At 41.8% G+C, this 26526-nt stretch overlaps 1 protein-coding gene across 2 annotated transcripts in view; it reads right to left on the bottom strand.

Moving 5' to 3' along the window:
* Positions 1–861: 861 nt before the first annotated feature.
* Ppp1r42 (protein phosphatase 1 regulatory subunit 42) overlaps positions 862–26526 on the bottom strand; it is a 39002-nt gene continuing 13337 nt past the window's right edge. Inside the window, exons 5-8 of one of the 2 annotated variants that reach the window (XM_055603321.1) lie at positions 20182–20299; positions 14158–14289; positions 8630–8789; positions 862–1151 (exon numbers count right to left, since the gene is read on the bottom strand). In XM_055603321.1, coding sequence (XP_055459296.1) covers positions 1106–1151; positions 8630–8789; positions 14158–14289; positions 20182–20299 — 456 coding nt within the window. In that variant the 3' untranslated portion in view covers positions 862–1105. The remainder of the gene's footprint in view (positions 1152–8629; positions 8790–14157; positions 14290–20181; positions 20300–26526) is intronic. The other variant, XM_055603322.1, reaches the window with a different exon arrangement.

Genomic DNA, 26526 nt, shown 5'->3' with positions numbered 1-26526 from the left:
CGGCGCGGCGGGGGCTGCTGGCGGGGCGGCCGCGCTCCATGGCGGCCCCGGGCCCCGCGCGGTCTCCCTCCCGCCCGGGCGAACGGCGCTGCGGGACCCCGGCGTCGCCTCCGACTCGCCTCCCTCACCTTCGCTGGGCAGAGGCGAGGCGGCCGGCGGCGTCGAGCCGGTCACTCCACCCCCGCCCAGCCCCTGCCGCCGCCTTTTATGCCGGCGCCCGCAGCCCCGTCGGGCCGAGACGGGCGCCCGCCCGAGCCCCGCGGCGGGGGGCGACCGCACCGCGGAGCCGCCCCCTCGGCCGACAGCCTCATCAATCAAGCCCCTCGGGGGCGGGGCTGGCGCCTGGCCCTGCCCACCCGGCCGGGAGGCGCGGGGCCATGCGGGGCGGTGCGCGCTCGACCCGGGAGTGGCCGGGGCGGGCGGGCCCGCGGGTCCCCAACCTCGAGGAGCGGAGCCGTCGAGTGTGCGTCCCCGCCGCCTTTTATTCCGCAAGGTAAAGATTCTCGCGGTGGAACCCCCGCCTCGGTACCCGGTGGCCCGGACACCCGCCGTCGCCGCCTTCGCGCCCGCGCGCCCCGCAGGCTCAGGCCGCGGCGTCGGCGGGGCCCAGCGCTGCAGCCCCGCCGCAGAGCGCAGTGTTAGCCCGGAGGTCCTGCTCGTTTATAGATTCCCGAACGTTTCCCTGCGGAGTCCTGACTTGCCACGTCGGGATCACTGGGCAGTAGACAGACGCGGCGGTACTTACAGCGCGGGGAACCAGGTGGTGGAATTTGCTAGTGAATCAGGACTGTAAAAGGGCTTTACGTCTTGAAAAGCACACCCAGAGTCCCTTTGAGTGAAAAACCACATTTTATTTCCTGGTTAAGTTTTACTTAACAGCAAGTAAATAGATCCTGGAATTCACGAAAAGCAAAGTCTCAGATTCTATAAGGAAACAAATCAAACAAGAACTTATAGACCGAGATAACCGAAGTCTACAAACCCTCAAAACATGCTGTTGCCTAGTTCTGTGGGGAAATCAAATCACGCGTGGCTGAATTGATTCCTTTTCCTCGTACAAATTTTCCTTTACTTTTGGGTTTCGAGAAGGTGAGGCTAATGGATATCATTTTTCTGTTAGCAAGTTTTCAGATTCCTTCAAGGACAGATTCCTGCATTTACAAACAAAACAAACGAAGACAACACACGAGCATTTAATTTGACATGCGAGACGACAGACCCAGACCCAGGACACACTAACCCTGGTAAAGGCTCACAGCTAGTCAGGCTTTCTTGCTTTGGGAGATACGTGGACATAAGGTGGTTAGGTGGGCTGTGGCCGTGCAGAGATTTCGGAAGTTCCCCAAGTTTTGCCTGTTGCTCTTCTGATACCTGTGTGCGCCCTGGACAGCAGGGGCTGGCAGCAGGAAGAAAAGATGCTCACAGAACAGAGTACCGAGCCTCCTCTTTTCCTGTCTTTGCTATTCCTAGGCAGACTGATTCTAAGCCCAAATTCTTGAAAGAGGCTGTGATTTTTCAGTCATTTTTACTATAGGTAATCCTAAAACTCCATCATGACATAACTAGTAAGTAAGAGGTCCACGTGGCACTTTTCATGTGCTGAGTACTTTATGGGTATTTTCTCACTTCGCCTGTACGAGAACTGAGGGTTTTATATTTTACAGTTGGGAGGAAAGAGTTCCCAGGGACTGGGCAACTTGTCCACTGTGAAATACCTAGTCAGCGGCCAAAGTAGGGGTCAAGCCAAGTAGATTGTCTCTAATGCTTATGCTCGTCACCATACTATTGAGTATGTGTATTTTGCACACGTTTTGTTTATTAATATTTATCATTTCACTTCTTTATTAGGATGAATACTTTTGACCTTATTGGCAGTCCAGATATATGTTCATAGCATATATTTCTTTGAAGTTCTTAGTTGTCTAGTTTTCAAAAAGTATGACTTTAGAATGGTGTAGATTTTTATTCATTGAGTGTGGTGTAAGTCTTAGAATTTTTCTTTTAAATATGCCAAGTTGTAATGTTGAGACTGTCTTTAAAATAAAAGCCAAAAAGCAAATATCACATAGCAGAGTATGTTTATACTGTATATATATTTTTTATACATTTAACAATGTATTGGTTTCAGTTATTTCCCTTATTGCTTAAATTAGGAAATAGCTTTTAGCCTGATGTGGTGACACACACCTTTAATTCCAGCACTCAGGAGGCAGAGGCAGGCAGATTTCTGAGAGTTCGAGGCCAGCCTTGTCTATATATCAAGTTCCAGGACAGCCAGAACTACATAGAGAGGCCCTGTCTCAAAAATAAATAAATAAAATAGTGAAATTTATTCTTTTGAGTATATAGTTCAGCAAGTTTGGGAAAACATAGATAGTACGTTAATTGCCACCTGTGTGAGGACACAGAACACCTCCATTATCTGCTGCAATTCCTTTTAGAGTCAACCCTTTCTCCCACACCCAGTTCCTGGCAGGTCCTGATCTATTCTCTGTCCCTATGGATTCCCTTTTGCCAGAATATCACACAAATAGAAGCACATAGTAGGTTTCTTTTAAAGTCTAACTACTTTCACTTAATGCTTTTGAGACTCACTCATGTTGAGTAATATCAATAGTGCATTTCCTCTAATTGCTGAGTAGCATTCTCAGTGTGTATATGTGTATGTACGTATATACATTATATATAATAGATTGTTATCCATATCCCACTTGAGATATACTTGGTTGTCTTAAATACTTAATGATTACAAATAGACCATTATAAACAGTCAGTTTCTCTTGAGTGTAGATTTTCATTCCGCTTGGGAAAAGCTCTGTGCATTGTACTATATGTTTAACTCTATAATGCATCACACTATTGTTCTAAGAGGCCTCCTGGTTTTCAGTTCCTATTTTTAGTATATGAGTTCTAGAAGCTCTATATCGGATCAATATTTAGAGACTTATATTTTTTTATTTTTTACCCATTCTAATATATTGTTTTCGTGTGTGTGTGTGTGTGTGTGTGTGTGTGGCAGGTGGGCATGTGTGTGGAGGCTAGAGGTTAGTGCTTGGTGTCTGTCTGTCAGTTGCAATCCATGTTTTGTTTGTTTGTTTGCTTGCTTGCCTGTTTTTTTGACACAGGGTTCTGCAGGCCCTCTGGCTGTGCGCCATGTGCTTTCGTGATTGGGGCATCTCTGCACATCTCTAATGTGATATTGTTAAAAGACCAAGACTGGACCAATGTTTTCTTAGAGCAAATGATGTTACAACCTAGAGCTCTTGCTTGCCAGCTGCGCCGATTTCTGTGTCTGTGTAGACCTGCCCACACTGCTCTGGGCCCGAGTGCCTGCGACTGCCGTTAGCTGCACAGGAATGTGCTTGTCTGTCTTAGTCACTTCCTCACCTGCTTGCCGCTCTGGACCTTCCTGGATGGGATAGTCTTAGTAGAGTCGTTCAGAGCTTGCTATTGGAATCACATTATTCTTTCATTAAAGAGTTCTAGTATTTAAAAATTGAGTTACAAAGATTTATGCTAAATTAGGGTTAGGTGACTCTTGTTTATAGAGTAAGGGGCGTGACAGCATTGAAGCCAGAATTCCTGAGCACTAGCTTAGCCTGTTAGAATGAAAAATCTTTATGGTGCTTTCTTTACCTTGTTGCTCTTAGGGGTGTATCCTACTCTCATGAGAATTTGTTGAGAACTGCAAATCAAAATGTTAACATTCTATCTGCATTACCATGTTTATTTTGCACATGAGATAAATATACTGAAGGAAAGATTAGCAAAGCAAAACTAAAGGCATTTTGACTTTGCAAACAAGTTCTTAACTGCTTGAGCCATCTCTCTAGCCCTGGCAAATAAGTTTATGAAAAAGTATCATAGAGTTTGACTAAAACTAATTACCATAGTTCTGAAAATTCTTTTTGATGCACATAGATCTGTTATTACTACAACGGTTTAAACATAACCTTACTAGTTGTGAAAGCCAGTTAATTTAATTATTACAATACACTTTTTAAAAAAGGTTTATTTATGTATATGGGTGTTTCGTTTGCATGTGGATTTGCATGCCAGAAGAGAGTAACAGATCCCATGGGACTATGGTCAGAGACAGTTTTGTTGTTTCTTTTGTTTTTGTTTGTTTGTTTTGAGACAGGGTTTCTCTGTTTAGCTTTGGCTGTCCTGGACTTGCTTTGTAGACCAGGTTGGCCTTAACTCTCAGCGATCCGCCTACCTCTGGCCTCCCCAAGTGCTGGGATTTTAGGCTTGCGCCACCACACTTGGCTTCGGTTAGAGACTGTTGTGAGCTGTCTTATGGGTGCTAGGAGTTGAACTCAGGGCCTCTGTATGAGTGCAGCTGGTACTCTTAACCAATGAGCCACCTCTCCAGCTCTAGAAGCCACTTTTAATTCAAAGAAACTTCTTCCCACAGCTTAGCGAATACCTTAAGTAGGTATTTCATAAATAGCTAACAAATATAGAGGGGGCACATTCCTGTGAATGGAGAGTCCAGGAATTCATGTTCTTTAAAGAGATCTGAAACCCAGCTGCAAATTAGCAAATACATGGCTAATTTATAAATTTAATTTATAAATTTATAATTTATAAATTTGCTAATTTAAATTAGCAAAATACATGGCTCTGTGGTTATCAGCTTTGCCTGGATTTGAGAGACAGTTAAGTGACTGCCCTCTTCATGATAGTGCTTTCAGTATTCTTGGTGAATCTTATGAGCAGCATATATGGATTTAATGTCTATTTTTAAGTCACTAAGGTCCTGGCAGCCCCTAGCATGTTTAAGGAGAGGAAACATCTGTCAGAAGTGCTTGCTGTGACAAATACGGAGGGAAGCGACACCGCGTCCCGCTTTGGCTTAGGTAACACCATACGTTACTTTTTGTGGAACAGTGAAGGCATTTGTTCAGGATCAGCCTTTAAATAAAAAAGTTTGGACCTACTCTTTAATTAAAGCGTATGTTGATAGTATGGAGTTCGGCTGGAGGGTCACAAACAGCGTCAACAAGGCTGACTTTTCCTCCCTGCAGGGAGAGCAGGCTTGTGTAAATATACACGCGCAGACTGCATGCATGTGTGAGAGACAGGGAAAACATTCCCGTCCCCGGACAGATGTGGCTTCACGGGGCTCCACTCTGCACGCAGGCACAACCCCCAGCGCGTGGAGCCCTCCAGGAGTGTGCAGCACTCTGTTGCTTTTGGAACAGGTTCTGTTTTCCACCTCCCTGCGGGCTCCTCACCTTGAATGTGAAACATAGCTTGTAAAAATATACTGTGGACGCCACCTCATCCTCACCGTTAACACGATTAAGGGAAGGAGCTGCTTTAATGGATTTTCTTAGAAACTGAGTCTGATTGTTGTGTTTGTGTTCAGATGGGTTTGTTTGGTGTGAGTATGTGTGTGTTGAGCACGTGATGCTAGGCAAATTCGCTCTACCATTGTCCAACATTCCAGGCCAAATTATTGTTTTTTTGTGGAGGCTGTTTTTATTTTATTTTAGTTTTGCTTTCTTTCTTTTTAAAATTTTAATTTACTTTTATTTTGTGTGTATTGGTGTGCTGCCTGCATGTATTTCTGTGCGAGGGTGTCAGATACCTTGGAACTAGAGTCACACACATTTGTGAGTTGCCATGTGGGTGCCGGGAATCTGAACCTGGGTCCTTTTGGAAGGACATAAGTGTTTTTAACTGCTGAGCCATTTCTCCAACCTCTTCAGGCCAAATTTTTTTTTTTTTTTTTTAAGATTTATTTGTTTATTATGTATAGTGTTCTGCCTGCGTGTACACCTGCACGCCAGACGAGGGCACCAGATCTTATAATAGGTGGTTGTGAGCCACCTTGTGGTTGCTGGGAATTGAATTCAGGACCTCTGGAAGAGCAGCCAGTGTTCTTCACCTCTGAGCCATCTCTCCAGCCCCAGGCCAAATTATTAATACTTTGTTTTTTGCACCTTACCAGTCTTCCCACTGTAATCTCACTCTCCTTTGGGGTTTTAATTTTGTGTTGTTTTCATATTAACTTACTAAAGGTTGCATGGCAACACTCATAGCTGAAAGTGCTGAGCTATGCATTAGCCCTCTGCCTTGTATGTGTGGTAAAGCTCAATTAAAAGTGGATATTACATGCATGAATTCTGATACAGAAACAAAAATGGAAACCAATTCATGTAAGCAAATAAGATTCCCTCCCCAAATTACTAAACTGCCAGCATCAGGCACGTCCTAAAAAAATCTTCTGTCAAGCACTTGGGCATAATGCTACCATCTAATCAAACTTAAATCTTCTGAGCCACTAAAACAGTATTTGGCGTGCTTTCAGAGAAAAGGTTACCTGAGGAAATAATGAACATGGAAAAGAAAACTCTGCGTGACATTTCCCCCCAAGACAGAACTGAAAACTCAGAACTGAACATACTCAATTCCACACGGCGGCAGAGGCTTCTAAGAGCCTCTGTTCTGCTGGCCCTGTTTAGGGAAGTGCATCTCTGTAGTAGAAAGGTAGTTTCTACTTTTTAAAAAATGCCTTTAGCTCCGAGGTTCTGGTGAGGAGAATGGGGAAGAGCAATCACTCGCTGGTTCGTTAGTGCACTCCTAATGATCTGGACTTTGCACACTGATACAGACTGTGTGCTGAGTGGCACAGCTGATTACAGATCTAGTTGCTACGTGGAGATGTGTAAAGTTCACCAGCTTTGTTTCCTGAGGCTGTTTCTAGTGTCCCTGTTTGCCGTTTAACGCGCTTTGTGACGTAGCAGCGCTGCTTATGGAAGCCCTTGATAAAGAAACACAATCTGAAAAACAGCTGTGGAGTCTGTATGGGTTCTGTCTGTCCTTAAGAGACTGTCAGGGTGCTACTGGAATGCCTCTGGTTTTGGAGGTTGTGTGGGAACAACAAAACATGTTCTCACACAGCTCCCACGTTACTGCGAATGGAGAAGACGCAAGACGGAAACTAGGACTCCTTTTGCAGTCTTTCTCTTCTCCCTCCATCAAGCATTTTCCAGACTCACAGACCCCGTGTCTGCAGTGCTTCAGTCCTGAGCCGCTCTGTGTGTGTGTGGGGGGCACCAGGGCCGTGCACAGGGCTTCTTCTGGTGGGCTTGGCTAGAGGTTGTCAAGTCACCACCGAAGGGTCCTGAAACAGCAGCACATGGCAGACCCGCCTGCTCCACCCGTCAGCAGGCAGTTCTGGGAAGCTGAATGCAATTCTGAAGAACGTCCACCAGCCCTGATTACTTTCTCAGTGAAATATGAACTACCCTTCACTGCAGTGGAATGGACTCTGCTGTAGGGTTGGGAGCATCAGCAGATCACTGGACTGAACATAAGTGCAAAGGGCTGTAGCTCAGTGGTAGAATGCTTGCCTTGCATGACTGAGGCCTACGATCAACCCCAGGACTGCTTGCGTGGGGAGGGAGATTAAACAAATGAACGGGAAACTGGACCTAAGTGGGGAAGAAGTTGAAATAAAATGTGTAGGATATGTTAACATCTCTCTGGCCAACAGGGCCCTTAGCATGGCCAACGTTATACAGCAGTTGTGGCCATCTGGCTCCCCACCCGACTAACGAAATACTTGAGATTAGGATTTTCTTGTTTGATTTTTTTTTTTTTTTTTTTTAAGACAGGATCTCTTTTGGCTCAGACTGGCCTTGAACTTGTTTAGCTGATGAACACTTAATCATCCTTCAACCTGCAGAGTTCTGGGATTGTAGCTGGCCTTAACAGCCCTCCTCTTGTTTGATTTTTTTTTTTTTTTGACAGGGTTTTTCTGGATAATAGTCCTGGCTGCTCTGGACTCACTTTGTCGACCAGGCTTGGCCTCGAACTCATGGAGATCCGCCTGCCTCAGCCTCCTGAGTGCTAGGATTACAGGCCTCCACCACCATGCTGGGCTTGTTTGAATTTTAATATGTTGATTAATGTATGGGAAGCATGTATTTTAGAATAAATAAGGTTATTTCCTGGAATGCTGTAACTTTGTATAGAAACATTGTCATCTTTTTTTTTTTTTTTTTTAAAAAAAAAAACCAAAACTTTTTTTCCTCGTTAGGTTTTTCAACAGATTTATATAAAGTTAAACTGAGTATAGAATCAAAGCTTAGAATAGAGATTCAGACCTTTTTTGGATCATAAACCACTCTGCGAATGACTGGAGTTTCTAATACCCCCAGAGAGAGCAGGTCCAGAACTTCTGGGCTTTGAGCAGAGGAGGGAGTAGTCTACAGACTCCTTGGGCTTCTCCTTCTACTGTCATTAATCACACCCTCTTCCTTCCACCCCGTCACTCAAGCCTGGAGCCTCATCTTTGTCATCACCGGGGGCCTCACCTTCCCTTGAGATGGTCCTTTCCCTCTGAACATCCAGACCTCTTTATCCACATCTTTAGGGACTTTCTTGCCCTGACCTTTACCTCACTAGTGCATCTAGTCAAACTCCCAGCTTTTCCAGAGCCATCCCCAACCTCTGAAGTTTTATGACTGTGAAGACCAACACTGAAGTGTGCAAATGTGTATGTAAAAAGGACTGAGAACAGACAGTTGGAGGACCCCTCTTCATCTGGGTTGACAGGAAGGGCATCCCACTCCCCTAAGAAAGGCAAACCATACAAACATTGGAAAGAACCTACCCCATGTCTTCAGTAATTTTAGTTTTATCTTCTTGGGAACATTCTGAAGATGCATTTTCATGGACAAGGTATCTCTGTACATCAGAGAAAAAGACTACTTTTGGATTGCCCACCTGTGGGTAATAAACTGGAACTATGTGATGTATTGTTTCAAAGTTACCTGTAGCATACAAAGAATTAGAAGCATCCTGCTTTGAAACTAATTACTAGATTATGAAATGACATATATTAATATTAATGACATATCTTAATTATTAAGATATTAATAATTTAATATCTTAAATTATATGTTATGGAGTAGAATTAAAGAAAGACAAATCCACAGTAAAATCATTAATAAATTAATATCCAAAATAAAACACCACAGACTTTTATACATAAAAACTACATAGGAAAGTTCATAATTCTTATAGAGAAAACGGACATGCTAGCATTAATATAAACACAAGTGAATTAAAATTTGCTTTTCTAAATTTATTTTCAAAATAACCTTTACAGCATGGATTAGTCATGTATAGTTGTTGGGAGATGTTTATAACTTTACTTGAGCAATTATCATTCCATATCGTGTGGTTTCTAGCTGTGATGTCCCTTTTAGTGAGGACTGCCTTGTTTATTTCTAAGCCCTACTGCCTTTAACAGCCCAGTAGTCAACACGCTTAACCAGTTCCTGAGTGTTCAAGATTTAACTCGGGGTCTCTTCCTGAGCTGCTCTAAAAAATAGTTATTAAATCAATATATTAATCTTCTATTTGCTGTATACTTTTAAAAATTGCAATCATTTGGATCTTATTGAAGTACTTGACTGTATTTCCAGCTTTGATTTACATGGCTAACTTTAGGATTACTTTTTAATTGTAAGATTCTTGAAGTCGGGGACTATAATCTATGTTATTTTACTTTAATTCCCAGTATAGAGCTACAATTTAGAAGGCTTTCACATATACAAAATATATTAAAACATGTTAAAAATTAGGATGTGTAAAGATTGCTTCTCTTTGTGATAGCTGATTTTGATTGTCAGCTTGAGTGGGTTAAGGGATGGTTTGTCGTGCAGGTGTGACAGAGAGAAGTCTCAGTGGGTAAGCACACTGGCTCCTTGACCATGAAGACTGGAGCTGAGTCCCAGGATCTACATGAGCTCACAAATGTCTGTAACTCTAGTCCAAGGATCTGACTGTCTTCTGGCCTCCATCAGTACCTGCACGTGTGTTCAGACACACACACATTAAAAAAAAAAAGTATGTGAACTAGAGAAGCACACATCTGTGATGGTGCTTCCAGGGACAATTAGATGCCAAGGTCCCTGGTATAACGATGAGTGGGTGTGCAATCTGACAGCATTTGAAGGTGATGGTGAGGAGTAGGAAGTGAGGCTTGACTGGAGAAGTAGGTCACTGGGGACATGTCCTCAGGGCCTCTAAGGAGCCCTGGCTCTTCCTTTGCTGCCTTTTCTTGGCCTCCTCTCTACCAAGAAGTGAAGAGCCGCCTCCATCAAACACTTTGGAGGTGGTGCTTTGCCTCAGCACGTGGGTGAGCACCCATGGGCTCAACTCTTTGACATTATGAGCTAAAATACAATTCCCCTTCTTCCTGATCACAGAAATAAGTAACTCACATGCTCTCCATCATTGCTAACACCTGCTGGTTGGTTTAAGACAGGGTTTCATGATACCAAGGCTGGTCCTGACTGACTCTCTTGTCTTACCTCTGCATACACTGCTGTGCCTGGTTTTTTTTTTTTTTTTTTTTTTTTAAGATTTATTTTTATTTTGTGTGTGTGTTTTCCTGTTGTGTGTAAGTGTACCACATGCCTGCCTGGAGGAGAAACATGTTCTTAGCTGGTGAGCCATCTCTGTAGCCATCAACCCTCAACACACACACACACACACACACACTCTCTCTCTCTCTCTCTTTCTTCCTTGCTTCTTTCTCTTTCTTTTACTTTCTTTTCTTTCCTTCTTCCTTTTTTTCTTTCTCTTTCATTCTTTCCTTTTTCTATTTTCTTTTTCTTTTTTTTCTTTTCTTTTTCTTTTTCTTCCTTCCTTCTTTCTTTCTTCTTTCTCCTTCCTTCCTTTTTTCTTTCTTTCTTTCTTTCTTTCTTTCTTTCTTTCTTTCTCTCTCTCTCCTTCCTTCCTTCTTTCTTTCTTCTTTTTTCTTTTCTCTTTTTTCTTTTTTTCTTCTTTCTTTCTCTTTCTTTCTTTCTTTTCTTTTTTTCTCTTTCTCTTTCATTCATTCTTTCTTTTTCTTCTTTTCTTTCTTTCTTTTCTTTCTTCTTTCTTCCTTTCTTCCTTTCTTCTTTCTTTCTTTCTTTCCCTCCCTCCCTCCCTCCCTCCCTCCCTCCCTCCTTCCTTCCTTCCTTCCTTCCTTCCTTCCTTCCTTCCTTCATTCCTTCCTTCCCTCTCTCTTTCTCCTTCCTTCCTCCCTCCCTCCCTTCCTCCCTCCCTCCCTCCTTCCTTCCTTCCTTTCTCTCTCTCTCTCTCTCTTTCTTTCTATAGCCAGTCTGTCTGTTGGGAAGACTCATTGCCATGACTGCTGAGTCAACATCACTTCATCTACCATCTACTTAATTATGCTGGCTATTTTTTATGCCTCTTCAGAAATGTCCTTAACCTATTTTGAAATCAGGTTATCAATGTTTGCTATTGAGTTGTAGGAATTTCTGATTAGTTTGGAGATCAACTTCTGTCTGGTACCTGGTTTGAAGCATTTTCTTCCACCTCACAGTTGTCACTTCGCTATTTCCTTTTCTGTATAGAAACTGCTCGGTTTGCTCTAGTCTGGCTTAATTATTTCTGTTTTTCTGCCCGTGTAATAATTGAAGTCATTGCCAAGATGACTTCTTTGGAGTTTACCCACTGTTTTCTTCTAGTTTTATGGTTTCGTGTCCATTTTCCATGGTGTTAGTCCACTTTAAGTTGACATTTGAGTCTAAGGGTACAGTTTTCTTTCTTTTGAATGTGGTTACATAACGTTCCCAAACCTGTTGAAGCAACTGCCTTTTTTTTTTTTTTTTTTTTTCATGCTGTATTTTTGACACATTTGTTAAAATCAGTTCATGTATATTTGTGGCTTCATTTGTCTTCTCTTGGTTTCATACTTTGTAATATATTTTGAAATCAGAAACAATGATGCCTCTGACTTGTTCTTCCTCATGATTGGTCTGGTTATTGTTTTATCTTGTGAGTTGAGAATAATTGTCTTGTTTTTGTAAAAGCCGACATTGTGATTGTGACGGGATCGCAGTGCCTCTGCACATCACTTTGAGTCAGGTCGATATCGTAATTTTCTTTTCTTTTTCTTTTTCTTATTTTATTTTTGGTTTTTCGAGACAGAGTTTCTCTATGTAGCCCTGGCTATCCTGGAACTCACTTTATAGAGCAGTGTGGCTTCGCACTCACAGAGATTCACCTGCCTCTGCTTCCTGCGTGCTGGAATTAAAGGCAGCATGCTATCACCATCTGGTGGATATTCTAATTTTTAAGTCTTTCATTTCATAAACATGGAATGTCTTTTTATTTTATTTATTGTCCTGTTAAACATCTTTTATCATTGCAATTTTCAGTTAGGTTTATCTCTGAGTCCTTGCCTCTTTTAGTACTATTGTGAAGGGATGGTTTCTTAATTTTTTTCAGATACTTTATTGTGGGTGTTTTCACATAACTTTAAAGAATGCTTTTGCTAATTAGTTTTGGCAACACTAATTATAAAGAAATTAATAAAGTTTCCTTTGAGAAAATTAAATAGTTCATTTCAGAAATTGTAGACTTCAGTTGTGTGTGGATTACAGAAAACATCTGAAATCTATGAAGATGAAAAATATTTTTAGTGTAGGTTTAGTTTTGGTGTTTAATTCTATGGGTATTTCAATATTAATAAGGTGCTTCTGTGTATTACTGCAAGCCATAAAAAGCTGAAGAGTGTGTGTGTCTGTATGTGTGTGTATATGTGAGAGAGTGTGTGTGTATGTGTGTATGCATACAGACAGACAGACGAGAAAGAGACAGAGCTTGAAGCTGGGTTCCACACAGTGTGCTGCACCGCTGAGCTAGGCCTTATTTTGAGACAGGGTAAGTTAGTGGGCTGGCCCACACCTGAGCCCTCCCTGTCCTTAGCCTTCTAAACCTATAGGAGTACAGGTATGCACTGGCGCCATGCAGGGCTACGGGGTCACAGCACAGCCGGGGGTGGGGGGGTGGGGGGGAACCTCCTGTGTGTTTTGCCTGTTTCAGACCATGAGAAATGCCAGCCCAGTGTCAATTTTGATGTAATGTCAGCTAACAAAGTCCCAGTTCTCCTAAATGATTTTCACTAGTCTCTACTCAATGGCATGGTACAGCAAGATCACCAGACCTCCATGCCTCTCCATCCCATCCTTCTCACCTCAACCTTCTTCTAGAGTGACACACCTCTGTGCTCTCCTTGTAACTGCCTTGTGCAGTATCCATTCCCGTGGCCTAACAGCCCCACTGGCATGTTTCTATCCCCTGCATTCAAAGGGGCCAAGAATAATTAGTTGTGAAGCAAAATGCTGGGTTCAAAGATTACTGTGGGCAGAAGAGGCTTATTCCAATACAGACGGGGCGGGGGTCAAGTTTAGTAGGCTTCCAGGTATGGCAAGACTAACATTTTTGTTTATATTTAGTTGCATTAATTAGACAAAGGTTAGTATCTTTTCTTTTTGTATATTTATTTCAATATGTGTGAGTGCTCTGCTCACCAGAAGAGGGCAATAGATCACATTAGAGATGGTTGAGAGCCACCATGTGGTTTCTGGGAATTGAACTCAGGACTTCTGGAAGAACAGCCAGTACTCTTAACTGCTGAGCCATGTCTCCAGCTCCTAGTGTGTTCTTTCTAACAGAATCATAAGCATATTATAATTCAAGCATTTAGGGCTATAGCATATGTGCATAATAAGTGGACTGGCCATAGAGTACAGAAATGATTGACATATATTTAATATTTATCATTCTGATTTTTTCTTGATGGGCCTAGACTGTCTTGGAATTTATTATATAACTCAGGCTGTCCTTAAGCTTATTGTGATCCTCCTGTCCCAGCCTCCTGAGTGCTGGGATTATGGGTATGAGCAACCATGTCTGGTACATTTTCATTTTTATCCTGGTTTAAAACTGTGATTGTTTTGCACTGATGTTAACTGTATGGTGACTTGGGTTTCACAGTTTATCATTCGACTGTTTTATCACCTGCACTACTGATATCACACACTGCTGCTGGACTAAACCTCCCATTTCCCCCACACTCACGACCTGACTATGTTTATGTGGTGGCCCAGGTGCAGCCAGTGGGAAACCAGGTCAGGGTTTGTTCATACTCTTACCGTTTTCACCGCAGGTAAAATTTTCTAACAGCTGTATTTGCCTTTGTTGACAGTGAATTGAATACACCTTTAAAGCCTGAAACCAACCCAGCCAAACCCCAAACAGCATTTCCCAGTTATTTTTCGTAGCTTTTATTAGACTGTTCCCTCTGCTGGAAGCTATGGGCTAAGGATAGGCACTTACTTAAGTAGTTGTTGCTCGGCTCCTCACTTTTACTGCTCCTTTTCTGGCTGGTTTTCTTGGCATCTTTAGATGCTTTCCAATTTAGTAGGAATTGCCTTTCCATATTTTTTATTTCTTTTCCATCAAGAAATTCTGGAGAAGATATGTAAGTTAAAAATACAATATGTATTATGTGTGTGTATATGTACATATATACACATATACACATGTGCGCTCACACACACACACACATATGTGGAAATAAAAAAAGATACACTTCTGGCTTATAACACCTGTTACCTCATAAGCTAAAATAAAGTCTTTTTGAAAACACCTCGTCTTAGCTAGTCCTGTCATTCAGGAAGTTAAGGTAGGAGGATTACCGTGAGTTTGAGAATAGCCTGGATGGCTACATAATGAATTCTAGACCAGCCTGGGCTACAGAGTGGGATTTTGTCTCAAACAACAACAAAACAACAAAAATAGCAGTATCAGAAATGGGTTATATATTTGTGTTGTTGTTGTTGGTGTGTGTGTGTGTGTGTGTGTGTGTGTGTGTGTTTTAAGACAGGGTTTCTCTGTGTAGCCTTGGCTGTCTTGGAATCACTTTGTAGACCAGATGGCCTTGAACTCACAGAGATCTGCCTGCCTCTGCCTCCTGAGTGCTGGGATTAGAGGTGTGTGCCACCATGCCTAGAGGGTTAAATTTTTTTGATTTGTTGCTAAAGAAGCACAACCAAATATCATCAGCTGTTGGTTGCTCTCCAGAAACTGATGGTAAGGCCCTATTGTTGAATACAACACTTTCGTCAGTCATCAAGCACAAGGAGAAGTTGAGCTGGTGCCCAACTAGAGGCTTCGTCCCTTCTGACTAACATTCATGGTACTGAGAGATACTGTGCATGCTACCAGAGGAGAAATGAAATCATCATCCCAGCTATACACCTACAGTGGACCTGCCTTCAGGATACACTTGTGCAATAGTGGCAAAAACATCATGGGAATAACTAATCCCTCCGATGGAACCCACGCTGGACACTGACAGGGTGGCCAAGATTTTGAAAATGGTAGTGAGCCTAGGGGAAAATGAAATCCTGTTGTTCTGCTAAAGGAACATAGCAACAAGATGACTCCTAATAGCATTCTGCTGTGTGTCAGTGCCTTGCTCAGCCATTGTTGGAGGAGCTTCCTGCAGTAGATGGGAACTAACACAAAAACCCACAACCGCACAATGTACAAAGAGTGAGTGACTCTGGAACCCTGTCATAAACGGGGTATCTTCATTAACTCTCCCCTGCCCTCCAGGGATCAGAGACATATGCTGAAGAGGAGGCAGGCTGGAACCAAGGGTGATAGATAGCCAGCTCCAGACGAGCCGGGGATCCCAGACAGAACAGCAGCGCTGCACACAGGACCTCACAGAGGCCATGGTCGCACGTGCAGAGCTTGCATAGGCACACGGGGCCCATCACTGAGATGGGAAGCGGACATGGGCTCCCACCTGTACCAAGAATCTATCTGCAAATAATATGTCCGAGAAGTGAAAAATCAGTTAGTCTTCAGGGTAGGCCTATGCTTAGGAGGAGTGGGCCAGCAAAAAACAAACTCAGTTGTAGTTTTGTGGACTTTCGTCTCGCTTTGAGTTTTTTTTTTTTTTTTTTTGTCTCATTGGTCTTTTGCTTGTATATTTTGGCTTCCATTTTTGTGGGTTTTGTTTTTGTTTTGTGTGTGTGTGTGTTTTTAAGAGAAACAAAGGGCACGGCATTGGGTGTGTGGGAAGTGAGGAGGGTCTGGGAGGCGTTGGGGGAGGGGAAAACCTGATTAGAATATAGCATATAAATTTTTTTCAGTAAAAAATTAAAAAAATTCTTATTTATACATTTATTTTTAATTTTGTGGTGTGATGTGTGCTTGTGTATGTGTTGGGGTGTGTGTGTGTGTGAGTTCACAGATTGATGTCAAGGGTCTAGCTTTATCAAGCTTCACTTTAATCTTTGAGATAGAGTCTCTCACTGAAATTGGAGCTATGCAGTTTGGAAGGACTAGCTACTTACTGAGTTCCAGAGACCCTGTGGACTTTGTCCTGTCTTGTGACGTGGATTCTGGGGATCCACGCTCAGATCCTCATCTGACAAACTCTAGCCTGACTGCATTGCCTCCCCGTCTTTACACTCATACTTGTCGAGTTCTTAATCTGTTTTTAGTTTTCTGACTTAAGAATATGCACTTATTACAAATAACTGAAACATGATGAAGGAACAGAAAAAAGATCTTTTATTTTCCGTCCCTTGCCTTCCCATCACTGCTGAAGATGCTCACTGTGAACAGTTTGGACTAAGATCATATACAAACGATATTGGCTTTCAAAGTTGAAATGTTATAATGCAAGTAAAGTCATGTTTTTATAAACTTAATTATTGGTTTTAGAAAAAATAAAGCCAGGCATAGTGGCACACACCTTTAACAGCAGCATTCAGGAGGCAGAGGCAGGTAGAGCTCTTAATTCCAGGCCAGCCTGGTCTACATAGAGTTCCCAGGACACCCAGGGCTACACAAAGAACCCCCTTCCTCTGTGTATAACTGTGTATAATATACACAGTTACACATACATATACATAATATATAATTATATACATGTATGTTTTTGTAAGCATTTTAGTATGTCTTTAAACACAATTTCTGATGGATGACAATTTGTTACATATGGATAGTCTATAAAATACTGAGCAAGTCCCTTATTTTACCTATATTATATTTTGTTTCACATAAATAAAGTGGTTTATGTGGCTTTTATTTAATAGCGACTATCTTTTCTAGCAATGTATCTGTATAACATTTAAAACGTTATTTATTTTTATGTGCATTTGTGTTTTGCCTGCATTTCTGTCTTTGTATGTGAGGGTGTCAGATCCCCTGGAACTGGAGTTACAGTTTGACCTGCCATGTGGGTGTTAGAAATTGAACTTGGGTCCTTTAGAAGAACAGCCAGTGCTCTTAACTGCTGAGCCATCTCTCCAGCCATCTTCCCAGTATAATTTTTAAACTGTCTTTCATCATCTGTGTAAGGTCTTCCACTGAGCCCTAGAATATAGTAAGGATACAGTAAAATTTTTTGATCATGTTCTTTAGACTACTCTAAAAAAATGTTGATCCTACTGATGAAAGGAATAATGCTGTCACTTAAATACCCAAAATATTGTGTTGTATTTAAAGCCTAAAATAGATTGATACAACTAAGAGGACAGTGGACTGTTCCTCGCCCACAGGTGACGGACGCCAGCAATGAGAGTTCAGGAAGCTTCTGTGCTGGTCCAGAAGACCCACATTTACCATGGGCAGGCACACTGATGGTCATGTTTAACTCAGGCAGAGGTTACCAGTAGGACAGCTGTAACACTGTGATGTCACGTAAGTGATGCAAACATGTTCTTTCTCCACTGTAATGTATATTCTAACTGTGGCTGGCAATGGGAACCAGAGCTCTAGTCTCAGGAGTGTAATCATTTTACATTTTCTGCACCTTCTTAACTGAATGACAACACTTTCCAAACTATAGTTTAGGAAGTTTCACCTATAACAACATTAATGATCATTCTTTGATGCTCAGTTTCCATTGATGCCTTTACATATTTGCTTTTGTTAAAAATTAAATAAATTGCTAGTATATTTTAGTATACACACATGCACACTGTCATGAATAATCTCATTCTGTGTCACTTTTAGCACAATCTTGCATAAAGCTCTTAAGTGATTTTGGAAAGGCAAGGAGCTGCCATAAGTAGTGAGATTTATTTTATTTTAATGATTTGCTCTCAATATGAAATTTGCTACCACCCATGTTATATAAAGCAAATGTGTAGGGTTTGTTGTGTTTGTTCAGGACTGGGTAAATTGCAAAATATACAACAGTCCCCTCATAGTCTTTTAAAATTTATTATTATTGTTGTTGTTATCTGGTTTTAAATTCAGTAAAAACAAAGACAAAATCAAATGCTTTGTTACATGTATATATGTGCATAGACTTGAAAGACATACACTAAAGTTTTAACAGCAGATTCATGGTGAGATTAGGAGTGATTTTTTTTCTTTGTATTTTTTCCCTGTAGTACAGTCAATAGAACTCAGGGCTTGTGAATCCTGGGCAAGTATTCTACCACTGAACTATGTCAGCCTGTTTTTTTAAGCATTAATTTTGTAGTCATAAAGTGTTATAGAAAGAGTAGTTATGTAAGGGAAAGTCTGAATAATTTTTGCTTCCAGAAATCAGTAGACTTATTCCCATGCCTTTTATAATCTTACATATTGAGGAGATTATATATAAAGTAGGAGATTTTGCTTTTTTTTTTTCTTTTCTTTTCCTCCCTCCCTCTCTGTCTGCCTTATAGAGCTGAAATCTGTATGTCTGTCTCTCTGTGTGTGTGTCTTATAGAGCTGAAGATTAAACCAGGGCCTAGTGAATGCTAAGCAGGTACTTTTATCACTGAATCACACTGCAGCTCTTTTTACTTTATTTATTTATCTATCTATTTATTTTGGTATTTTGAGACAAGGTTTCTCTCTGTAGCCTTGGCCTGAACTCGCTTTGTAGACCAGACTGTCCTTGAACTCACAGAGATCTGTCTGCCTCTGTCTCCCTGAGTGCTGGGATTAAAGGGGTGTGCCACTGCGCCCAGCTAAAAAAATGTTTTCTTAATCAGGGTCTCACAATACAGCTCTGGCTGTCCTGAATCTTGATTTGTAGATGAAGCTGTCCTTGAACTCCAGCCTCTGCCTCCCAAGTATAGGATGAAAGGCAGGTTCCACCTGCTTCATAATGTAATATTCTTAACCATTGCACACTAATTGCCTTTGCTTCTTCCTCGGGCTGAGTACGGCAGACATGTAGCCGTGTGGTAGCAGAGACGTGAGAGGGTGGGGACTGCGTGGCAGAGCCATGTGCAGAGCTGTGGAAACACAAGTCATCTGTGTATGACTTGTTCCCTACCTTTGTGGGCTGTGTATAGTTCCTGCACATGTATTTTTTAAAAACTTTTTTTTTATTAATTACAGTTTATTCACTTTGTGTCCCAGCTGTAGCCCCCTCCCTCTGCCCCACCCAATCGCATCCTCCCTCCCTCCCTAGTCCACTGATGGGGGAGGTCCTTCTCCCCTTCCATCTGACCCTAGCCTATCAGGTCTCATCAGGACTGGCTGCATCATCTTCCTCTGTGGCCTGGTAAGGCTGCTCCCCCTCAGGGGTAGGTGATCAGAGAGCCAGCCACTGAGTTCATCTGCACATGCATTTTGAAAATAAATGTTTTGTATTATTGAATCTGCTTTGCCCACAGCAGAGATCACTGCACTGCACTAGTGACTGACCAGCTATGAGTTTTGAAGTTGTTTGATCACATTTTAGCACTTTATTAGTTCTTATACCCAAATATACTGTGCCCCAGAGTTCTCCTTCAGGGCTCCTCTGTGACATGGCACTGACGGTCCCTCTGAGGCTGTGTAACTTTGGCATCACCAACCATGTTCTGTACCGTTTCCTCCAATATAGGGTAGACTGAGGAATGTTGTTGGTTGTAAGGATTTTATGAAGCAGCTCTCTACTCTCCTTTCAAATTATAGGGACACCCATGTGTTCCGAGAGACACCATGTGCTCCTGGGGTACCATTTGGCCAATGGCAAGTAAACCACCTTGACTGGTTTTATCTGAAGAACCAAAAGCTAAGGGGTCTAAAGACCTGCCAAGAATCTGTCCAAGCAACGTTCAACACATTTGTGGCTGACTAGTTTTGTAGGCAGTGGCTTCATTTTCTATTAAAAGTGTGCCTGGTATTTATTTATGATTAAAAATTATTAATCAATTAATATTTTAATAAATACATATTTTTCATGTATTACTTTCTATTTTTAACTTTATTGTTATTCAAACATATAAACTTAAGTTGACCAAATTTCTAAAGCCAGATGTTTTATTTCTGAAAGTTTGATGATAAAATAACTTAAAAGTTAAACAAGCTCTTTTCTCTAAGAAAGTTGAATTAATGTAAAACACGCACCCAGTGACTTGGACGTCAGTATCAGTTTGTCTCTGTATTTTGGCTTAAGACAAACAGGATTTCCCTTTAAATCCATTTTCCACAGCTTCATCAGTTTTTTCAGTAAAAACTCCAAGTCCTATAATCAGAAAAGAAAAAAGAAGGCACAGGAATTTCATAATTATCAGCACTCCTAGTGCTACTTTTAAAGGTGGTAACTGGTTTTTATGGTGTTCTAGCTCCTCACATAGACCACTGCTACCTTTGTCTATTCTAATAGCCGGGTAGCTCAAGAGGCGGCAAAATGGGAGCTACTAAGTTGGGGATCACAGCACTGCTCAAAAAAACACTTTTTCTGCAGAAAACACACTGTTTCAGGGGAATCCATAAAAGCATACACATTCAGGCAATGGAAGAGTAGTGAGCAAACAACCCCTCAGCTGTTGCTGAGATGCACCCTTAGGGTGAGTTGTCTGGAGGAAGCAGGGACCAGCGCTGAGATGGGGAAGGACGCTCCTCAGCCTGGTGAGCTTGTGCAGTATGCTCCAGGCTCCTGGCTCCAGGCCACACGTTCTGGAGAGGATTTTTGGTGCTCACCCATCTTCCTGTGAGCAACCCCAGTAAAACTCTTGGTTTACCAAACTAAACAACACCACAGTCTGCCAGGGTTGCAGGCCAATATTCATTGTTGCCTACTTTTTCATGAAGGAGGAGGGGAAATCCTGTCCAACTTCGAAACAGAGTAAAAAAAAATCACTTGCCCACTCATCACCCAAAGACCATGCTGAACACACTGCCATGCTCTTCTCATCTTTTTTTGGCTTTAGTATATGTCCTTCTGGCCTTTTATGGACCTAGGGGCTTCTTTTGTAATTGTTTTTGCTGTGGTTATAGTTTTTTTTGTTATTATTGCTCTGTTTTGTGATTTGTTTGTTTGTTTTTGGACAGGGTCTCATTATGTAGCTCTGACTGGTCTGGTACATACTGTGGAGATCAGGCTGGCCTTGAACAGCTCCACCTGACTCAGCCTACAGAGTGCTGATTAAGCGTGTGCACATTCAGCTGTGTTGTACATTCTGTGATAACCACTTGCATGCTTTTATAGCTTACCAGAAAATGACTTGTCGGTGCTTAAAGAAAGACTAAGTTAGTCCACAGTATACAGGTCACCTGACAGCGAGGAAGACAGATGGGTGACGCTTCAGAAGCAGCTTTCTACGTTTCTTTTCCTTACCCCGCTCTCCTCCCTATTGCATTTCTTTTCTCAGCCACTGTCAGACTCCCGCCCCAATTCTTTGTCTTTCTGCCATTCCTTTTTTTCCTTTCTGCCCTTCTTCTTTAAAAATTAGTGTTACTTTCACTACTATCTAGTGGGAAGGATGTACACTTGAGTGTTTCTTTAAATATTTATTTTAAGGATGAGTACTCTATGTGCATGTACACTGTCACGCCAGAAGAGGGCACCAGATCACATTACACATGGTTGGGAGCCCCCGTGTGGTTACTGGGAATTGAACTCAGGACCTCTCGAAGAGCAGCCAGTGCTCTTAACCTCTGAGCCATCTCTCCAGCCAGAGTGTTCCTTATATATACCCCAAAGAGTAATTTTTTTTTAATATGAAATAAAGGCAGTTACTCCAAAAACATTAATGTACTTTGATTATTTTTTGAAATGGTACACCAAACATAAGAATGCAGATATCTCTTCAAAGTAGTGCCTTTCTGTAGGTATATATCTAGCTCTAGAGTTTAGTCTGTGCTTGACTAAACTTGTGAAAACAGAAATTGTCATCTCAGAAGCAGCACTCTGTTTCCTGAGGTTTTGCTTACTGTGCTCATGCATGTCTGTATTTTATTATTATCATCATCTTTATTATTATTATTTTGGTTTTCTGAGACAGGGTTTCTCTGTGTAGCCTTGACTGTCCTGGACTCACTTTGTAGACCAGGCTGGCCTCAAAATCACAGTGTCTGCTTGTCTCTGCTTCCCTGTGTGCTGGGATTACAGGCGTGTGCCACCACACCGGGCTGGTCTTCATTATTATTCTCTGTTTTTTTGAGACAGGGTTTCTCTGTGTGGTCTGGGTGTTCTCGAACTCTCACTTTGTAGATCAGCCTGGTTTCGAATTCACCTGAACAGAGATCTGCCTGCCTCTGCCTCCCAAATGCTGGGACTAAAGGCGTGCATCACCAACAACCCACTTTCTGTCTTCATTTATTAGTAATTACAATTAGAATGAATTGTCATGGCATATAAAGTTTGGGGAGCAAAACAGGTAAGTTCATAAATATGTTTGTTTTCTGCTTCTTTTCTTCAGCTAAGTCCCTTTTTGTTCCCCATCTTGATTAACAGCAAAATTTAAAGACAAAACTTCTGACCCATTGACCAGCAAGTAGTTGTGTAAGAAAGATGTCTTCAAAATTATAACCTCAGCCCTCAGTCTTAGACCTTAGATTTTGCTCTTTCTGAAACATTTGTCCCATGTTTAACAGAGCCATAATTATTTTATGCAAGAACTCTGTTTAAAAGCCATGAGGAAGGGATTGTGTGTTGTATGATTCATAGTGTTGAATATGATTCCCATAAACAACAAGAGAACTTTAAACTGATACAGATAAAACAGTGCTTGGAGTTTTGTTAATTATTCCTCACTTGATAAATGACCCTGGACATACTCCCTCCAGTGTATGTTTACTTAAGGCCAAACTAATCCTGTCCTGAAATACGATTACCCTTTGGACACGCTCTGGTTGTTCATTGCCTTCCTGTCCTTAATAAAATGCTTTCACTTTCCTGCCCTTCAATAAATTACTCAAGGAACCAGACACTTTTCTGGACAGTCTCTGTTTGATAAATGATCATGTCATGCTATCGCTTAGAGGAGTGCTGCAAAATTCTGAGCTGCCAATTCCCTTTCCCCTGCAGGCCAGCACCCTGCTCCTGCATGGGTGTCTGCAGTAGGCAGTGCTCTCTGCTTTAATGATGACTGTGATGAACCTGTATCTGAGCAGCACGCTCCAATCGTTATGGGAAATGTCTGGCCCAACTGTCCTTACTAAGTCTAAAGACAGCCATTTGTCATTTCTCTGACTGCCTGTCATCATCTGCCTGAGAAAAATCTATAAACTTTAGCTTGTTCCTGACTAAAGTGTGGAATGGATAAATTTATCTTTGGGCCGTGCTGCTTGCCAGGATCAATATTGAGCAGAGGTTGAATAAATTAGAAACTAAAAAAACATGACAGGCTATCGTGGTTTGTTCATTTGTGTATTATAAATCAAATGTTTAGTTTATATAAGAGGCAAGCATGTCAAGTTTTTCACTTTTCCCATTCATTCTGAAGATTCTATACCTCATGATAAATGGTCACCAGAAAGCCAATGAAGTAAATCACTAATGAATCTGACTGTGAGATGAACTCAGGTCATTTTATTGATTTGGCAAACTTTGCAGATATAAACTGTAAGCAAAGATTAAGGACTTTTTTGTTCTTTCAAGTTTTTTTTTTTTTTTTTTTTTTTTTTTTTGCACATGCATTTGACTTTTATAGTGTTAGCAACTTGGATAATGTTACTCTAGTGAGGCTCATGCAACTTAAATGTGAGTTGAACTGTAAATCATTAAAATGTTTGGTGTTTTTATATATCAGTGCATGCCTGTTTAAAGAGGTTTAAAGAGGTTGCAGGAAAAAGTCAAAGTGTAATTTAAAGTAGAGGCCCATGAGTTAAAGAAGACACTATCATCATCATCATCATTGTTATTATTATTTGGCTTAAAACTTATCTTCCAGGGGCTGGAGAGATGGCTCCGTGGTTAAGAGAGAGCACTGATTGCTCTTTCAGAGGACCAGGTTCAATTCCCCACACCCATAAGCAGCTCACAACTGTCTGTAACTCCAAGATCTGACACTTTCACACAGACAAACATGCAGGCAAAACACCAATGCACATCAAATAAAAATAAGTAAATTATTTAAAAAAAAAAACTCTTTCCTCTTCTCTGTAGCTGACCTTGGGACCTACTTTATTGGTGGAGAAGTCTGTCATCTTTTGCTAACGTTTTTCTCAATATTCTGCCTGTGATCCCACACCTCCTTTCCCTTTTTCATTTTTCTCAACAAAGGAAGAGTGTTATTTTTGGGTACTGGCCATCTTCTCTGGGGTCTTCTCTCTTACATCTTCATGTACGGCCTTCCTTCTCTGGCTCTTATCCTTTCTTTTACCATCATCTGTTGACAAGTGCTTTTTAAAATTTAATGTGCATTAAGAATCAGGAAGGGAGCTGGGCAGTGGTAGTGCCTGCCTGTAATCCCAGCTCTCCAGGAAGCAGAGGCAGAACTCTGAGTTTGAAGCCTGGTAGATACATCAAGTCCAGTACTGCTAGGTCTACCCAAAGAAATTCTATCCATAAAAACCAAAAAAAAAAAAAAAAAAAAGAGAGAGAGAGAAAGGAAAGAAAGAAAGAGAGAGAAGAAAAGAAAAAGAAAAAGAAAGAGAAGTGACAGTACTGTAAAACCTCCTCATAGCACCCAAAATCTTCAGGGCCTGACAGTGCCCACTGAGACAGGAGAAGATGCTAGACCATCAGGGTCCATCAGAAACTCCCTTCCTTTTCTATACCTGACATCTGCTCCTTCAAAAACAATGTTTCATTCCCTGCTTCTTAGAAGAGGGTGCATTCACAGTTAGAGACAAGTTTTCCTCCTGTAGCCCACCATCATGTCCACTGTTCTTAATACTTCCTTCCATATTTGCATCCATGACGGTATTTTCACCGACAACCAATATGCTGAAAGGTCATACATTCATCTGACTTCAGCACTATATGTAGCCTCACACTGCCAACTGTTTATCTGGTGTTTTCTGGAATGTTTCAAAGACACTCTAACTCTGCATGACCAAAACTCAGGGTGTACTTGTTCCCCAAACCTGTCCCTAGAGTTTTCCACTTCTGTACCTCTGCTCCATATGCCCTGTATCCAGCTCAGAAGTAAGTCTTGCCTGCTTTATTCTCCAAAAGGATCTCTGGTTTGCTGACTCCATTTCTACCCCAACTGCCCAGGCTTCCACCACTTCTCATTTCAGTCTGGACTCTTCCTAGTCCATTCTTCACACCCTAGTTAAGCAGGATCTTCTCAAAATGCTAACATCTAATTACTTCATGCCTTCAATGGCTCCTGGTGCTCTCAGAATAAACACAAACTGCTGCAACAGTCAAGGCAGCTGGTCTGCCCACAGCTTTTCTTAGGACTGTCTGTGTGTTTGCCTCAGGGAGGCATTTCCTTGCCTTAAGTCTTTTCTAAGAGCTCACTTGAGCTATCCCTTCTCAAGGAAGTCTGGCATCCTCACAAACTAATATAAATCTTCCCGTTACAAGCTTTCGGGACAGGTGCTTCCTCAAGCACTGGTGCCAATTTTATTTCCCCCTAGCGACCACGTGCTTAGTGTTTTCCTTCCGATTACCACTAAGAGTTCCTCAGGGCAGGGGACTGTGTTTCACTCTGACTGATGTCTCCGACACTGCCTGGCTAGCACTGCCACAAAGTAAAATTTTCACCGAATGGACAGGAGATAAAGGAATGATGGAGGGGCAGAGGATCTGATCTTAGAAGCAGCATAGCAAGAGGGAGACATACAGAGGAACTGATTTTGAAGAAGTTCTGTACTCAAGGACGGACAGACATGGGAAGAGAAGGAAAGAAGGTTTCTTTTTCTTATGCTTCCTCTTCTGCCTCTCAAGCACCCTTTCACCCTTTTTATTTATTCTTGCCTTGAAGTCCCACCTGGAATGGCTTTGGAGAGATGAGGGCAGGCTGAGGGTAACATGGCTAGGACTCCCTGAGAGCTGTAGACCTGGAGAGGGAATGGAAGGGGTGAAGTTTCTGCTTGGCCATGCTCTAAATCCCAAAGGCTGTGCTTTGGCTCCGCTGTGCTCACTTCCCTAGTGACTCAATTCTCTTTTGTTTTCTTTTTTCCCCACAGATCTCTGAGGCAGCCTGCAGTCTCTGTAGTACTTCTGTTTTGTTGTTGTTTACTTGTTGTTTTGTTTGTTTGCTACATGTGTTCTGTGAGGGTTTCTCTGTGTAGCATTGGCATTGGCTGTCCTTGAGTAACTTTGCAGACCAGGCTGGCCTTGAATGCACAAATGTGCCTGCCTCTGCCTTTTGGAGTGCTGGGATTACAGGTGTGAGCCACCACGCCCAGTTTACAAGTGTTCATTTAAAAGTCCTCTTAAATAGCTAGTTTTCTTCATCACTGTTCAAGCTGCAATCCTGACTGGAAGACTGAGTAACAATCATTCTAAAAGATCATTATTCTCTCCTTCCTTCCTTCCTTCCTTCCTTCCTTCCTTCCTTCCTTCCTTCC

Source organism: Psammomys obesus, unplaced genomic scaffold (genome assembly GCF_907164565.1).
Source record: "Psammomys obesus unplaced genomic scaffold, mPsaObe1.curated_primary_1811, whole genome shotgun sequence".
In the NCBI taxonomy this organism is placed as follows: Eukaryota; Metazoa; Chordata; class Mammalia; order Rodentia; family Muridae; genus Psammomys; species Psammomys obesus.
Note: the sequence above shows the minus strand (reverse complement) of the source record. Positions and strands in the feature narration are given on the sequence as shown.